The 17,996-nt window shown below is 45.8% G+C and overlaps 1 protein-coding gene across 1 annotated transcript in view; it reads right to left on the bottom strand.

Annotated features, from left to right (window-relative positions):
• Window positions 1-743: 743 nt before the first annotated feature.
• Window positions 744-17,996, bottom strand: part of ITPKA (inositol-trisphosphate 3-kinase A) — a gene marked incomplete at both ends in the record, with an annotated part of 39,186 nt that continues 21,933 nt past the window's right edge. The window contains 6 exons of the mRNA XM_084263106.1: window positions 744-947; window positions 2,683-2,754; window positions 3,744-3,845; window positions 9,449-9,653; window positions 12,419-12,632; window positions 14,785-14,881. Of these exons, the coding sequence (XP_084119232.1) occupies window positions 744-947; window positions 2,683-2,754; window positions 3,744-3,845; window positions 9,449-9,653; window positions 12,419-12,632; window positions 14,785-14,881 (894 nt within the window). The remainder of the gene's footprint in view (window positions 948-2,682; window positions 2,755-3,743; window positions 3,846-9,448; window positions 9,654-12,418; window positions 12,633-14,784; window positions 14,882-17,996) is intronic.

Genomic DNA, 17,996 nt, shown 5'->3' on the forward strand with positions numbered 1-17,996 from the left:
AAGAGGCCAAACTTGCCACACTAGGCACTTTTCCAACAGCCCACCCAGTCTGAAAGTCAAATGATTTTGGAGACAATAGGCTGCCATTCTCTCCCTAGAGTTTTTGTAGTCTCCTGAGAGGCTACACGAAAAGCAAAGGCTGTTCTCAGATAGAAGTGAATCGCGTCTAAGGTAAGGAAGAGAAGGAACGGTCAACAGCAGTTGCCACATCCAACCACCACAACCTGCTTTCTCCCTTTGCTCCACATTTCCTGTGACTACCATCCATTTCTACTTCGTGCACACTCTAACGCAATGCAGCAGAAGCTGTTGGTCCAACCTATAGTGTTCACAGGCGCAAGGAGACTTGGACTGAGAGGGAATAAAGACACTCTTGCTGGTTTCATAACTACGTGCTTCCCTGAAAAATCGTTATTCCTACCCTGAATCCCCAAGTGCTTGCTCTGGTTCACTAAGAGGTAATACAGAGTCCCATCTGTTTGCCAGAAATCAGAATCGTTCTGGTTTACCACACAGACCTCTTGACTCATGCTGGTGCGATTCCTGAGTATGGACATCTTCATTCTCTGAGGACCAGTCTGAAGTTCGGCTGGTGCAATACAGACCAATCTGGAGTTATTTAGGTTCATAGAGGGCTGATGACCTCAGGAGCTTGAGAGAGTTAAATGTTTCCTTCTAACTGAGTGATCCCAGTAGAGCAGAAAGTTACAGAGCAGCCCTGCAAGTTTTGTGCCATTCTCAACTCATCTTTCAGTGATACTTTCCAAGATGCCAATCAAATTGTCCAACCCCAGCAAGTACCCATCCTCCCTGTTGCCTTCTTGCCAGGGGATCCTGTGATCCAGTGTCTGCCCATCAGGGAGAAGGGTGGTCTTTCCAAAATCGATCAGCCACACATTGGCATTCCCACTGGCATCATGTACAAAAAGTAGTGAACTCCCAACGACCTGGAAGACAGATTGAGGTGATGTGGTTAATAACGCTTCCGTAGCTCATCTCATCACTTAACATTTCCTACTAAGAAGATGGCCTGCTCAGGTGACCTTCTCACCTGTGTCCCAGGAGACTTTCTTTGGCTTCATTAGACACTACACGCCCCATCTGCATTACTGCATCTATCAGTGACATATAAAAGCCCATGCGGGTGGGAAAAGGGCCCCGCTAGACAACAGGAAGAAAAGCAGTTCTCCAGCTCACTTGGCAGCAGGTCTCAATGAGAGATTCAGCAAAAGCCAGTGACTACTTTCAGAGAAAGACCATGCCCCACGATTCACAAAAATGCCTCCAGTGACACGGGGAAATCAACAAAGTAAAATAAAATGTCTGTTCTCAGGCTCTTGAGCTGCCACAAGCAGCGTTTACAATGCTAACGATGCCTTCTCCACAGCAAAGCACACAAAGAGAATGTAGCAGGAGCACAGAGGGTTTCAGTGTAAGTCAGTATAACTAACAAAGCCTTCACTGTCAAACCGGAACTGAACGCTACTGTCCCAAACACAAGCTTCCACAGTACCGTTTCCCCATAAAGATTCCCACTGGAACACACCAAGGTTAGAGGGACCACAGGAGAACTGGTACTAATAAACCATTCCCTACAGTGGCATAGAGCTGTAAGCACTAGGATGTTATAAAGACAGGAGGATGCATTACTCCTCAACTAGTCTAATCTTCTGCATCACTGTGATGTAAGCTTTGCGCTACCTGTGTTGTTAACACACACACACAGGATCTCAAGGTTGGAAAAGACCTTTAAGATCATCAAGTCCAATCATTCCTGTCCTATGCTAAACCATATCCCTGAGCACCTCATCTACCCATCTTTTAAATACATCCAGGGAAGGTGACTCAATCATGTCCCTGGGCAGCCTGTTCCAGGCCCTGAAAACTCTTTCAGTGAAGAACTTTCTCCTAACATCTAATCTGAACCTGCCCTGATGCAGCTTTGTGCCATTTCCCCTTGTCCTATCTCCTGTCACCTGACTGAAGAGACCATCTCCCACCTCTCTGAACCCTCCTTTCAGGTAGTTGCAGGTGGTGGTAAGGTCTCCCCTCAGCCTCCTCTTCTCCAGGCTAAACATCCCCAGCTCCCTCAGCCGCTCCTCATAGGATTTGCCCTCCAGCCCCTTCACCAGCCTGGTTGCCCTTCTCCGCACTCACTCCAGGACCTCAATGTCCTTCTTATGGTGAGGAGCCCAGAACTGGACACAGCACTCGAGGTGTGGCCTCACCAGCGCTGAGTACAGGGGCACAATCACCTCCCTGGACCTGCTGGCCACACTGTTCCTAATACAAGCCAAGATGCCATTGGCGTTCCTGAGCACCTGGGCACACTGCTGGCTAATATTCAGCCTGCAGTCAACCAACACCCCCACATCCTTCTCTGCCTGACAGTTCTCCAGCCAGTCTCCCCCAAGCCTGTAGCGCTGCACAGGGTTGTTATGTCCCATGTGCAGCACTCCACACTTGGCCTAGTTAAACCTCATCCCATTGGTCTCAGCCCACCAGTCCAGTCTGTTCAGATCCCTCTGAAGAGCCTCCCTACCCTCAGGCAGATCAACACTTCCTCCCAGCTCAGTGTCACCTGCAGATTTACACTCAGCTAACACACCGAGCTATCGGAAGGTATGCCCGAATGACCACACGAAGCGGCAGCGCACCGACAGCATCTCACGCGCTGCTCACCTCGTGTCGCTTGAAGAAGTCTGAGGATTCAAGAATGATATGAATTTCCTGCAGACGCTTGAGGTATTTTTTCTGGAGGAGGAAGAGAAAAAACACAACCATCCATAAACCCTTAAGTAAAGAATGAATGAAGATACTTGGTTTACAAGAGTCAACAGGATTAAGAAATCACGTTAATTTTAGGCTAGAGGTCCTTCAAAACAACAGGTTAGACATTTGAAAATCAACCTGAAAATACACTTCAACAGGTTTTCATAATGAATGAACAGACAGTTCCTCTTCTGCAAGTGTTACACCAAGCATGCTTACCTGTCATCTTGCTGTGGATACAGTGAGACTCTGCATCCTTTTTTCCTTCTTTTTAATAAAAAAAAAGTCTCAAGCAATTAAAATTATCTCTGTTTCCCACGCTGAACAGAGAATTAAATTGTGTCAGAGAGATTGGACTCCCAACCACGTGGTGAGGGGGGTGGGGAGAATAAAAAAGAAAAATCAAGGCCAAACACATAAAGCTCTAGGATACATTTTTAATGCTGCCGTGTATTCCCAAGCACCCTCCTCCTGAGGGGCTAACCTGCCTTCGTAATGGCTTCTGCACTGCACTAGAACACGGTGGCAGCCTCTGAAGTTCCAAAGACAAGAGACACGTCATGCCATCTACCACATGCCTGCTGTGCTGCCTGTGAAGTAGCACACGTGACTTGTTCTTTGAGCTGAGTCTCACACACAGGAGCTCAGCCAGCCACCAATCTCACTTCCTCCCCCCATGCTTCGGTTTTATCCTCTCCAGACTAAAAATCCCAAATCACAAGTTTTCCAGCCAACACAATCCTTACTTACACATCATCCTCCCCCTGATGCATCTAACAGCCATGGTCAAAGCTGATGGCTTTGTTAGCTTGACTGGCATTTTGCTAGCATGGTGCCCACATCTGCTGAGAGGGACTGGAAATCGACCCCATTTTCTTCCTTGGTAGTTTAATTCTTGCACTAGAGGAAGCACAGTCCTGAAGCAAGTTCATCGGGTCAAAGCTCAGTAAACCTGAAGAGTTCAGACTCACCAGAATAGTTGTGTTGCCCTCAATGAATTCCACAAAAACCTGTAGAACTTGCTCCTGTGTCTTCGTAGTTTTGAAGTTTGTGTTACATGTTCCATCTGCCTTCTGCATAAAGCCACACAAAGACAAAGATGATTTATACTACATGCGTATCATTCCCCTCATCAGACAACCTCCTGAACCATCAACAGCTCAGCTCTTACTAACCAGATGAAAGTGAGTAGTTGAACAGGAAGAAAGGCAATAAACCAAGCAAGAAGTGGAGGGGAACAGATACTAGAGCTGATTGGATAACTTTAAATGGCACTTCATTTCCTGTTGAGCGCAGTTTAAACAAAAAACCCAAAAACCACCTCATGACATTACCAGCCTGCAGCAGGGTTCTCTCACGTGCCAGTACTAGCAGTGCAAAGTTCAATGGGGCAAACCACGGTGACCTCTTTGGTGGTTCTCTCATCTAACTTGGTACAGCTGAACCCTGGCTGAGGGTGTAAGGAGATATTTTCAAACTTAGTTTTACTAGTTCTTTTTTGTCTGTTTTTTTTGTGTGTTTGTTTTTCAATAGGGAAATGCAAGAATTGCAAAACTTTGCAATGCCAGCAGTGACAAAGCAGGTATGTGAATTTTGGCAGAGGATAGGGTGGGCATGCTTGCATCCAACTGGGTCCTGAAAAAACTCCGCCTATCTTTGTGCTAGCAGCAAGGCTCAGTGCAGAAGCATCCTGCCACTGAAAAAACAAGTCTTTTTATGTGCTGGAAATAACCAATTTGTGCTTGTGGAGCTACAAGAAAGAACAGTGCATGAATCGAAGGTATCTGCCACCAGAGATATAGGAATATGCATTTCTCCGAGAACATTCCTGTTCCAGAGACACAAATATGAGTTTTTAGGACATCTGTGTAAAATACAACAATTACTGCAGTTGGTAGCCTGTCTCCACTAAAGCCTGCAAGATTATCAAATTGTATTCTGCTCCATTGTATCAGTCTAATGAAATCCCTCCTTTGAATGCCCAGAGAGGTAGTCAGGCTTGATGGGGCTCTGAGCGACCTGATCTGGTGAAGATGTCCCTGCTCACTGCAGGGGGGACAGAGCAGATGGCCTTTAAAGGTCCCTTCCAACCTAATACAGTCTGTCATTCTATGATCTCATTACAAGTGTAAGTCAACAGGTCATCAAAATGTGTTCCTTCCCACACTTTAAAAGTCACCACGCTAAAACTGAGTAAATTCAGCTCCAACCTCATCAGGTCAAACTCTGTTTACTCCACAGCAGAACTGGGCCCCCAGTATATACACACAAAAAATAACCTGGTAACGCTAAATTTCCAGATTTATCATGCAAGACAATGAACTGCCTGAATGGCAAAGCCACACAGAACAGCCTCCCACCTACCAGACTTTCTAGCAGTAGAATAAACAGAATTTTATTCCAAGGCTGTGGGCCAGATACAAGTGTAGCATGTCAGCCTCATGAGATGTTTGAGTTATGTAAGGGGAGTTCAGCAGGTAGGCAGTGCAAGTTAGGAGCCATCTGATCTGATGTAAGATAATACTCAGCAGCACATAGAAATTTGGAATTTAGTCTGCTGCCTTGTATCTCTTCTCTAGAGCAAGGTTGTTTTAAAAATAATTTTCCCCCATGCCCCAAACCCCACAGCAAAGTCTGGAAGAGCTGCTGTGCTTTTCATCCTTTTTTTTTGTTGTTGTTGTTTGTACAGACAGACTAGTTCCTTGCTTTCCTGTTACTCAGTAACACTTCCATGATCTTGCTCCTTTGCAGGGGTCGACAGGAAATGTAACTGCTGCCTGTCCTTAACTTGCTGCAAACATCCAGAGTCTGAAGGGCACCATCTCTATGCCAGGTCCTTGCAATGAGACTGGATGTTCTTGATCCCCAGGAGGCCCCTGCCTGACGCACACGCTCTTGGAAGTCCTATCTTTCTCAAGGCCTCCACATGCATTCCTGGACATCAGGGCAGTCTGTTGCACAGTGCAGCCAGTGGGCCCCTTTCAGCACTTCTCACTAGATGTGACAGTGATACAGCTAGCAGGAGGGCAGGTTTGGCAGCTCCATAAAATGGTGCTACCTATCTTACCCTGAGTGGGCTAGCTCAGTTTGCTTTGCAGACTTCCCCTTAAAGGGCTCTGGGTTAAGGTTGAGATCTCATGGGTTCACAAAAGATTTATGAATCAAACCTGATGTCCTCCTGGGAAGATGGCTATCCCTGATTTACAGCCAAAGGAATTCTAATTATGCTAAAGGAATGGTACCAAAGGAAGAAGTAGCTTCCCAAACTGCACAGAGATTCAAAACTCCTGATTCTCAGCCCTGTGCAAGCCTGCTCTGCAGAACTACTGAGTTAGCACTGTAGAGATGATGTTGGTGATTCCTAGCCTTCAGGCAGCCCTTTCCAAAGAGGAAACCTGCATTCTGAATCTGTCAGGCACAAGAAACTAAATGTCAAGTGTCAGCTGTAAGGAAACCAAAAATTGTTCGAACCACCGGATAAGAGGGACACACCCCATGAATGAACTTGTCTTGATTTCAGAGATACAGAAGCAAGGCAAGGGAGAGAGATGGATCAACCTAAAGAGAAAGGAGGAGGAATAAAGGGAGTGCATATGGTGAATCAGGTCTCATTGATCAGCAGTCACTTCACAGAAGGGTTTCTATGATTCCAGTTTCTTTGCTTCTCCTTCTCACTCTGCAGCCAACGGGCAGGAATATTTCTGAATGACCAAACCCAACTTATCTGCTCAGATCACTCCAGGAGTTAACGGTGTACTCAGGCAGAAGAACCCCTTTTCCCCCATCAACCACTAGCTGGCACCACAGATCCTTAGAGGCTCTCCTCTCAAAATGGGGCGCTCTGCAGCAAGGCTTCGCTCCTCTGTCAATATACAGGACTGGACATGCAGTTCAGCCACAGTGAAACGGGCTGGCTGTATTGTTTGAACACTCGATTCTGTCACCAGATCTCCATGTAACAAAATAAGAGTGTGATACCTACATCCCTCCTAACAGCACAGGGAGACAGGGAAAAAGGTACTGGAGTGCTCCTGCAGTATCAGAGTCTGTGTGCTCTACTGCTCCTACCCGCATCTGATAACCAGCCAAACCACAAACAAGCCAGAAGGGTTTACCAGAGCTCCCCCCTCTGCTCCCTTAGCTCAGTTGCTCTCCAGGACTCACCATAAATCTGTGGGTCTTCTACACTGACAAACCATCTTTCTGAGAACAGATGTAAAGAGGTCTTGAGATCATCTGGGTTTCTGATTCCATTACACTGAGTGTCCAAAGACTTCAGTGGTTTAGGAATAAAACCAGTACCTTGATAACATCATTAGATGGCTAAAAGGTAAGACAGGAAGTGTCTTGGCTGGACTGGAGCCAGATCATCTACCACTGAGACAGTTCTTGCATGAGGATGCCTGCGTCTAACAGCCAGGAGTGGGTGGCACAGCGTACAGGGGGCCAGCACAGCATGAGCTGGAAGCCCTAGTTCCTGTATCACAGCAGGAGAATCTGTGAATGAAGAAGGGAGAAGACACCACAGGGTAGCAGAGAAGAAAGGGGTGTTGTCATTGTGACCGTCTTTTATCCCTTTTTTCTTATGTGCTTGAACGACAAAACAGGAGCAAAACTAATCCAGGTTATAATTTCCATACTTAAATTAAATGTCTATGCTCTGGGAACATCCCAAAACCACCCAGGGTAACCCATGCTTCACAGCTGTCCCATCATGGGCTTCAGGTAACAAACACTCAGCCAGTGTGCAGGTGGTTTTGGGCAGCCCTGACCACACTCTGTGCTGGTACAAGTATACCACTAGCTAAACACAGGCAAACTAGTTTAAGGCTGGCTGTGCCGGGCCTACAGCTTTGGGTTTGCACAGCAAGGTTCTGTTGGTGGGGGGCTACAAGGGTGGCTGCTGCAAGAAGCTTCCTGTAGATCTGACAGAGTCAATACCAGCCAGGTTCAAGACGGACCTGACATTGACTTAGGCCAACCCCATCAGCAACAGTAATAGTGCCCCTGCAGTAACATATTTAAGGAAGGGAAAAAAACACCCCACTAGCAGCAGCTTTTTGCTGCCAGAGAGAGGAGTGAAGATGTGAGAAACTCTGCAGACACCAAGGTCAGTGCAAAAGAAGGAGGTGCTCCAGGCAGCAGAGCAGAGATTCCCCTGCAGCCCCTAGAGAAGACCATGGTGAGGGAGCCTGTTCCCCTGCAGCCCATGGAGGAGGATGGAGCAGATATCCACCTAGAGCCCATAGGAAGACGCCCATGCCAGAGCAGGTGGAAACACCCAAAGGAGGCTGTGACCCTGTGGAAAGCCAGTTTTGGAGCAAGCTCCTGGCAGGATCTGCAACCCACGGAAAGAGCCCATGCTAGGGCAGGTTTCCTGGCAGGGCTTGTGACCCCATGGTGGGCCCACACTGGAGCAGTCTGGTCCTGAAGGTCTATGCCCTGTGGAAGAGACCCACACTCGAGCAGTTTGTGAAGAACTGTAGCACATGGGAAAGATTCACTTTGGAGAAGTTCATGGAGGACGGTCTCCTGTGAGAGGGACCCCATGCTGGAGCAAGGGAAGTGTGAAGAGATCTCCCCCTAAGGAAGAAGCAGCAGCAGAGACACATGATGCACTGACTTCAGCCCCCATTCTCCATCCCCTTGTGCCACTGCAGGGAAGGAGGATGAGAGATTGGGAGTGAAATTGAGCCCAAGAGGAAAGGGTTGGGGGGAAGATAGCTTAAGATTTGGGTTTGTTTCTCATTATCCTGCTCTGCTTTGCCTGGTAATAAATTAGGTTAACTTCTTTTTTTTTCTTATGTCGATTCTGTTTTGCCCGTGACAGTGATCTCTCCCTGTCCTTATCTCAATCCACAAGCAGAAAACACACTTCTGGATTCCAGCAAGTGTTAACACCCCAGTAACTGAGTCAGGTGTCTGATATCCTAAGAGCAGTTCCCGATGGGTTTCTGGGTAAGTATCTGACATTGCCATGGGGCAGAACAAATATAAAGAAGTAACAGGTAGGAAAGAAAATTGCCAAGGTTGTTGTTCTGTGGCTGTAAGGTAGTATCCTAGGAATTGTACAGGGGCACAAACATATCCAGTAAGAAAGGCAGATAGACTTTGTTGATGGAGAAATTTTAGGTTTTGATTCTTTTGGCTTTATTTCAGCTCCATCTATATTAGATCTTGTCAGGTACTTAAAAGGAAAAGGGGTTTCCTTGATCCCAAGAACATCTAAGCTAATGCTTTTAACTTGCCTTGTAAATAAACATAACTGGAACAAAGACACTACTGTGATTCACTTGGAATAAATATGTATAGCTCCTGGATAAAACAAGTAATTGCATGGAGAGAGGCGGTTATCTCTTCAGTTCTGAATTCTCCCTTGTAACAGTAATTTTCACACTATTTTCTTTCTATTTACACTGTGTGCCTGCTTGAGTCCTTCCTGCAATGGGTCAGCTAGTTGAACCAAGTATGGCTGATGGGCATTTGATGCTTAACTTCACTCTGCTATAATTACAATGGATGCTTTAAAACCACAATACACTGAACTCCGTGGTTTCAATTGGTGTGTTTTTACATAATCCTTTGGGAAACCTGGCTACTGATGCACACAGCAAATTAGTCAACAAATCAAAGTTTCATTTCCAAGTGGAATAAGTGAAATAAGTGAAACTATTACCTTAATCCCTTCAATCCTGAAGCCCAGGTTGGCACTAGAGCTGATGGTTTCCCTCCACTGCATGTATCGGGGTTTGGTGACAGCGTGCTGGGCGTTCTCTTCAGCTGTGGGTGCAAGAGGATCCACTTCAATCATTTTCTTGTACATGTCCTTACGCAGCTTTGGTTTCTCACGGGCTTTAGTCAACTCCTCCTCCAAGTATGTCCTGCAAAAACATCACATCCCAACAACACTGTGAGGACTCCCCAAATATTTCTTTTTACAACTAACAAAGTTGTAAAACACATCAACCAGGCAAGTGTTATCATTACCCCAGTTTGGGGAAACTGAAGAACACAGACTAATGACATCCTGATAACAAAGCTGAGAGAGCATGGGATAGATGAGCAGTGAGGTGGGTTGAGAATTGGCTGTTGGACCGAGCCCAGAGGGTGTTGATCAGTGGAGCAGAGTCTGACTGGAGACCTGTGATTAGTGGTGTTCCCCAGGGCTCACTGTTGGGTCCAGTCCTGTTTAACATCTTCATCGACGACCTTGATGAGGGAATAGCATCCACCCTCAGCAAGTACCCGATGATACAAAGCTGGGAGGAGTGGCTGACACACAGGAACACTGCGCTGCCATCCAGAGAGACCTGGACAGGCTGGAGAGCTGGGCAGGGAGAAACCAGATGAGGTTCAACAAAAGCAAGTGTAGAGTCTTGCACCTGGGAAGGAACAACTGTTCGTTTCAGTACAGGCTGGGGGATGACCTGCTGGAGAAGAGCTCAATGGAGAAGGACCTGGGGATCCTGGTAGATGACAGGTTGGGCAGTGTGCCCTGGTGGCTAAGAGAGCCAATGGGATCCTGGGGTGTATCAGGAGGAGTGTGGCCAGCAGGTCAAAGGAGGTGATCCTCCCCCTCTGCTCTGCCCTGGTCAGGCCCCACCTGGAGTATTGTGTCCAGTTCTGGGCTCCCTGGTATAAAAAGGACAGGGATCTCCTGGAGAGAGTCCAGAGAAGGGCTAAAAAGATGATTAAGGGCCTGGAGCATCTCCCCTACAAGGAAAGGCTGAATAAGCTGGGGCTGTTCAGTCTTGAGAAGAGAAGACTAAGAGGGGATCTAATTAATGTCTATAATTAACTTAAGCATGGAATGCGGGGGGAATCAGCCAGCCCCTTTTCAGTGGTCTGTGGAGACAGGACAAGGGGCAATGGCTGCAAGTTGGAGCACAGGAAGCTCCGCACCAACATGCGGAAGAACTTTTTCCCAGTGAGGGTGACAGAGCCCTGGGACAGGCTGCCCAGGGAGGTGGTGGAGTCTCCTTCTCTGGAGATATTCCAGACCCGTCTGGACGCCCATCTGTGCAACATGAGCTAGGGAGCTGCTTTGGCAGGGGGTTGGACCCGATGATCTCTTGAGGTCCCTTCCAACCCCTACAATTTTGTGATTCTGTGACTCTGTGGGCATACTGAGTGAAACAGTGGCAGGAATCAGGAATAGTGTCATTCACTTCTTGTTCTATCTATACCATTACTTATTGATACATGTTACTGTTATGTCCTGCTGCTTACAGACTGGGAGAAAGCTGAATTCGTACTGTGCTGTGAAACAGAGCTGTATTTTCAGAGAACAGTTAGGAGAGATCACTCACAATGAAATCAGAAGCAAATAGGGCTGAAGTCTGTCTTCTCTCTCCCCTCAAAAAAAAAAAATCTAACATTAGTCATGTGTCTTTTTTTTTGGGGGGGGGGGAACCTCAGAAAGGAATTAAGTTTTCACTTTCAGATGCATAAAGACTCACTCTTGATATAGTAAAAAGGAAAGAGTAAAGCAGATTATCTGAGTAGTTCCAAACCAGAAAAGGTAACTAAGAACAGGAAGGAAGGGTGACAAACCTTCCACAATTTGCTGTTATCACTCAACCCATTAATCTGGTAACCATTACAAAGGCACTGTCCATGTTCTCCACATTCCACCAGACTTTCAGAACTTCTCCCTCCACAAAGCTTGTACTTTGTCAGGTGCTGGGCGTGTACTTTCTTCATCACAGTGTAATAAACCAGGCTGGTGTTTAGGAGATGCTGTTACTCATTACCAGAACACCAATGACTTTGAATAAAACACGCACTGTTGCAAATCCATCTCCTCTTTCTTCTGGGCATCCCAGTGTTACCTATTTCTACTCTGTTTTAGCTGACAATTCATTTAAGATTCTGCACCTATTTGAAAAGGCTTGCCTGCACTCTTTTAAGTTGAATAACTCATTTATGACAATGATTCTTGAGCATCTGAGCTGGCACCCAAAAAACTACTATGATAGTTCCTACTTCTCTATACTGACACTCAGGCTCTCAACACATTCCTTCCCTAATTGTTACACTTAGATTTCCTTTTATCACAGGCAAGAAAAGGAATGGAGAGAATCTGCAGAACAGGATGTCGTTAGAGTAGGGAAAAGCACAGGTCAGTCCTGAGCAGATGGTCAACTCTTTGTAGAAAAGATCAATACCAGTGAAGACTCACTGAAGCGCTGGGAATGGGATTTCACACTGCTATTCATTCATTCGCATTTGGAGATAGGTATTTTACTCTTTGTAGGGTTTCTTTGTGCATGTGTGACTGCACAAAGACTGAAGGAACTGGCAGTGTATCTGGCAGTGAATTGTGTCATTTTTTTTCCCCACGTACTATAAGGCCACCAAAGATGAACCTTAAATCACCCCTAAAAATTGCTTGACATGGATAGTCTTTGGGGCTACAGACGAGTTAGTTTCCAGAATCCATGTACAATCAGGTAACAATGGGACATTCTCTCCTCAGGTTGTCCAAGGCAATCACCAAATCAACATGAGGGTGTCTGGGCTGAATCCCAAGGCTCCAGAAATGTTACCAAAGTCCACCAGACAGAATATAACCACATTTGCCCCTCCCTCCACTTCCTGCAAATACATTTGGGTTAGAAAGTACTTTCTCTCTCATGTTCCCCACCTGATCCCCATCTTGCAGTCCATCACACAAGGCCCTTCAAAATCAGTAAGCAAGTCATCCAGCTGAATGTAGCTCTCGCCATCTCTCTCCACCACACCGTGGAAGCAAGGGACGCAGGAGCGTAGCGGATCTTTCATGAGTCGCTCAAAACACTCCTTTTCATTCTCCGAGAAGCGTTTCAGAATCTTCCCACTATCAGCTGCCTTGAAACTCCCTAAAAAAGAAAATCAAACAAATGCTGACAAGACTGACCCAAAAAAAACAAAAAAAAAAAAAAAAAGAAAAACACCTTCCCCCACCACTCCAGCTTCATCTACCTCAGCTTTGTGACACCAGTTAAAGATTTCCCCGAACAAAAAAAGATAACATGCTGTTCATAAAGAACAGGACAAACACAGCCATTGGCAGTGAAACTCTGTTTGGATACATTCCCACGTCAGAATTTATAGCTTTAAGGAGTGCAGCTGCTCCAGGCCATCAGGTGTTTGTTTTATTTTCCATTCTAAACTCTTTGTTAGGATATTAAACACTACTATACTTATTAAAATGCACAGGAAGAAGCCATGAGCCAGAATTCATTAATCCTCTGACAGGCTATTTTAAAGCTGCATAGCACTGCCAGTGTTGGCTTTGTCCTTAATCCTCACATGGGGTATACCTGCATGCTGAGTGTGTACATACCGGGGCAGCACAGTCAATCAAGGATCGTTAAACAGCCACACACAGGCCAGAAGCCAAGCGCTGCCCTTTCCACACACACACACTGACCGTGAGTGTGCGTACCTCCCAGTACTGCCTCTCCTCCCAAGCTCTGCTAACCTGCAGGTACAGCCTGCAGTGCAATTGTTTTTCTACAGCTCTGTGTCTGAACAGTATCCAGTACAAATGACAGTCTGCATAGGCCAAGATTGTCAGGAATTCAACTCCAGCTCTCTGGAGTCTCCTGTCCAGGTGCTCTCCTGTCCAGCAACCTGCCAATAATATGTGAAGAAAGTACACATTTCCTTCAGAGGTACTCCTTAATTTACATAACATAAAATAGGTGCCAAAGCATGAGTCTCATTAATCCTGGAGCTAATGCTGAACTTCTATCACAGCAGGATTCTTCAGCCATTGCAAACTGGTTCTTCTCCGAAAAATCCTAGAGCTGGCACTGCTGCAGACCAAGGGTGATGGTGGTGGTGGCCCAGGTTTTAGTATAAGAAGAACTTGTCATATCAGAGAAGAACAGCTGCAGAAAGGATGGACTAAATGCAACCACAGAAAACTATATAAAGCAAACTGGAGCAATATCTCTCCTCATCAGCTTCTAGTAACCTCTTAACCCTCCTCTTTCACCCCACCACAGAAGCCCCTGGAAGGGTTATGATTACATGACGGGTGCCTCACCCCACACACACAAAGCCAACCCCATACACACTATGATTAAAAACTCCAATAAGACTGGGTCATCTTGGCACTCTGCATGACACAAGTCAGTACCACCAACACCACTGTGCAAAATGCAGCTACTCCATTCCTAGGACTCAGCACGTTTCTCCACACAGCTTTGGAACGCATCATATTTGTGCATTAGCATATAAAGAGGTGGTTCAGGTACTGCATTAAAGCACGATGCAGCGTAGGTGCCTGCCCACATGTGTACTAATAAACCCCGCACTAGCACTTTAGGAACAAGGGCTGCATAGGAATTAATTGAAGCACAAGAGAAGCAAACCTGGTGACTTCCCTTTGTTGTTCTTTTTCTGTCTTACTGATGAAACAAAGCCTATATCGTGAGCACACTCACCAACTTCTACAGCTTCAAAACTCGAACCAGCTAGCTGAGCTATTCCTTGGACTTGCACAGCGAACAACGGCAGATTCGCAACACAAACACCCGATCAGCAAGTCCATTTTCATCAGATTTGTTTTCCACTCATGGGCTTAAACTCAGATGAGGGGTTTGGGGTTGGTATTAGAAACCCTGTCCTTGCCAGGGCTAAGATGCATACAGGCATGGACAGCAATCCTTCCCACTAGGGAACTAGCATATTGGCTAAACAATCAAGAAATATGATTCCACGCCACAAACAACAGCGACAGACTAGGGCTTCAACTCCCCAGTCCCTCTTGTTTCCCTCCAGCATGTTTTTTACACATATCACCTTACAAGCATGCATCGGGAGCCTGGCCCTTCCCCAGAGTCTGACCACCACTTCCTTGCTCATCTCAGGTATCTCACTCTCCCTTCCCTATCCCCACCACAAGAGAAAGATGCCTGCTTCCTTTTGACCCAAAGGAAGGAAATAAACACCGAAACGCTGTTCTCATTGCTGCTGCCATCCCCACTCTGGAGACAAACGCGTTGAAGATATCCATCTCACCTGTATGCCCAGCCAGCTGCACCCACGAGTAGCGTTTCTTGAAGGGGCTAATGACCGGTAAGTTAACCATGGTTTTAATTGTATGCCATGCCTTTTTCTGGAATACAAAGAAAAAGAAATATTAAGTTGGGCAAAAGCTGAAATCCTGACATGCCACAAACCTACGACACAGATTCATGCACACTGAATTATTCCTGCCTTAATTTTTAAGCACTCAAAGGTGGAACCACAAAACAGGCACTATGATCACCATTGAAAAAAAATAATATGCACACAAAACCAAGAACGGACAAATATTTAAATATAAGGCCCTAGCATCCACAACAAAGCTGCCTGCAAGAAAATAAAAAGTCATACTGCACATCACAGGCCTGTTCTTAGCCACAGCTGACCCTCTCTGTGTCTGAGTCATGCAGTATGCAGAGAGCAGATGCTGCACACATACTTGCACACATTTAAGTTTCCATGAGATGCGAACATAAGCTGTTTGCCACTGTCAGCAATACTTCCTTTCTCAGAGAACTTCAGCATCACCTCATGATTAACGGCCTTCTCCGAGTCAGCAGGTGAGTCTCACTGTGACAGATTCAGAGCACTGCACACTGACTGTGCACTATAAAATCTACTCCAGGCCACGGATTTTTCTCCTCCCTCCCCTCTTTCCCAATCTTGTTACTTTTTAACAAAGCTGGGCACTGCTCTGGCCACCTTTGGCTGCCAGGCAGTGCAGCTGCCAGGATATCCTGCAGGCAGACAGGGAAACACAACAGCTGCTCATAGGCAGCAGCCCAGTGCTCCTTCCCAAAGGCAGAAATGAAAAAAGAAAAAAAAAAGAAAGTGAAAAAGTCTCATGCTCTGGAACTGAAACCTGGGTGGGAGAAAACACTGTTGCACTCTGAGGGCTACCAAGGTGCTTCACAAACAAGGACAACGTGTAGTTTCTTCTGTCAGTAGAACATGATACTCTCTGCTGGGGAAAAAAAAAGAGCTGCACAGTACCTGAGCACAATTTAGTGCTGAGGAGTTTTTGCTGAGATCAAGTATAGTTGGGGTTAAGGCTGTGTGGACAGAAGTCTTCAATCAATGTCCTAACTGGGATTCACCAAAATCACTGGCAGGCATTGACTGCACTGAAAACAAGTTTAGGTCATCGCTCAACACCACAAAAATTCACCTTTGAAACAACCATGCCTAGCCTAGCAGGGATATTGATCCAACAGAGGAGGTGCTCAGGACAACTGATTTTTACTGTCTTCTACATCATACTTCCACAGAAGTGACAAAGACAACATGTGAAATTGCAGGCGATGATACACAGGCAAAATATAGCTCTTCAGATCACACTCTGACCTGGACATCCTTCCCCAAACCTCTCCACTTACACCACATTGCATCCTCCAGCAATGCTGGTCACTGTGTGAGGGCAAAGCCCCCCAGCTATCTTAGAACCTACCTAGAGGGTATGTGAACTAACAGATGCAAGTGATCTTTAAGGATTTTTCTTCACAATAAAGTTTTAAGCTGTGCTACAAATTAAACTGACATAACACAACTACCATATGAGCATACTTATTCTGAAATAAAATTGCTTCTTCCTATTTAACTTACTTTGTTTTTGAACACAGTTCAAGATGAGATGAAGCCACTCTCAAAGTGCCCCATGGAGCAGCAGTACTTTTGCAAAGTGTACCAGTGAGAGGAAGCATCCAAAGAAAATCTGGATGCTTAAGAATCATGAAGACTTAGTTACACTTCCTGCAACTCCACAGATGTTTCTAGCTCTAGCTAAATGCCAGTTACATAGATACCTTCTGCAGGATTAAATGACCCTTTCACATTTGAATTTCATAGCCTGTATCATCTGCCTTAAGTCATTCCAAACTGCAACCTTGCAGTGCTGGACAGGGACTTGGATCTATCATGGACCTAGATGCTGTTTAGTGACGATGAGAGACACACTTGTACACCACTTATAAGTGTCCATAGACTCCTTCTAGAGGAAAGTGCAATGTAAATATTGGTACCCAAGTAGCAAAACATTAACTACTTTTGTATAGCGTACTTCCCAGATTTAACTGATAGCAGAAGCCCTCAGTCTACTCTGATGTTTCTACTCCAGAGGGACACAACCCTAAGTTACTTAAGTAACAGTTGAAAGTAAACATCATTCTGAATTAAAATGACCCCTTTGATTATAACTCCTGCCAAAGATTAAGTTTTTGATGATTCCAGCCCAATTATCAGGGTAAGTCTGTGGTTTTCCCCATTCCTTAACCAGAAGTCTGCACTGCTCTGTAACTCTCCCATAAGGTCCTATATTCATCACAATGTCTCACTCTCAACAAACTGCATACTGCCTCTCAATAACTTGTCACACTGCTAAATCCAGAAGTGATGAGAAGCTTGGTTTTTCAAGGAATGCATATCAACTGTCAATGCAGCACCCCACTCCAGTGGCTTTCCCTCCTCCTCCCTCCCACCCAGCCCTAAGAAGCTGCAGTTTTTATTTGTACTGTGGGTGTGAAGGAAAGACATAGGCCAAATTCAGCCCCAGCTTCGGTGGACTTTGGCTGCTTAGGTTACAGCTGCCTTGGATGAGCATGTTTAAGCTACTCATCCTATAAGCAAGCAGTGACATTTTTTATTTTTTTTTAATTTATTTTAAATAATATCTTCACAACCCTCTTTCCCCTTTCAAGACAGGCAAAGCATTTGGCTCAAGCTAGGAGAGAAAGGATTGCTTCCAGACCCATCCCATGGGGCATGCTGCCATCGGCGTGAGGTTCAGCAGTTGCACATTCCTCTACGGCAACTTCCAGTCTCCCAACTCACTCAACCCAGGATGCAAATCGCCAGGATGCAAACAGGGCTGCGTGCTGTTGGAGCAGTGGTGTGAGTGGGAAGATGAAAACTTTGTGTGCCTGCTGTGGGAGGAATCTTTCTCACTTCTATTTCTAAAGCAAGATCTCTTCCTCTTTGTTAGCAAAGTGCTTTTAAAATCACTGCTTTATGCTGCAAAGGCAAAAGGACTGCTACCACTGCCCATTTGTATTTGCAGTCTGTATCTCCCTCAGTCCCTGCTTCTTCTAGATTCCCGCTCAGTTGTCCTCGACCTTTTGTTCTGCACAGGTTTCTCCAAGCCCTCATTTCTTCAAGATTCCCAGCCAGTGTATACTATTCGCATATATGCAGGGAAAATTCAGATATTTCTG

This window comes from Gallinula chloropus (assembly GCF_964237585.1).
Source record: "Gallinula chloropus genome assembly, chromosome: 4".
Lineage (NCBI taxonomy): Eukaryota > Metazoa > Chordata > Aves > Gruiformes > Rallidae > Gallinula > Gallinula chloropus.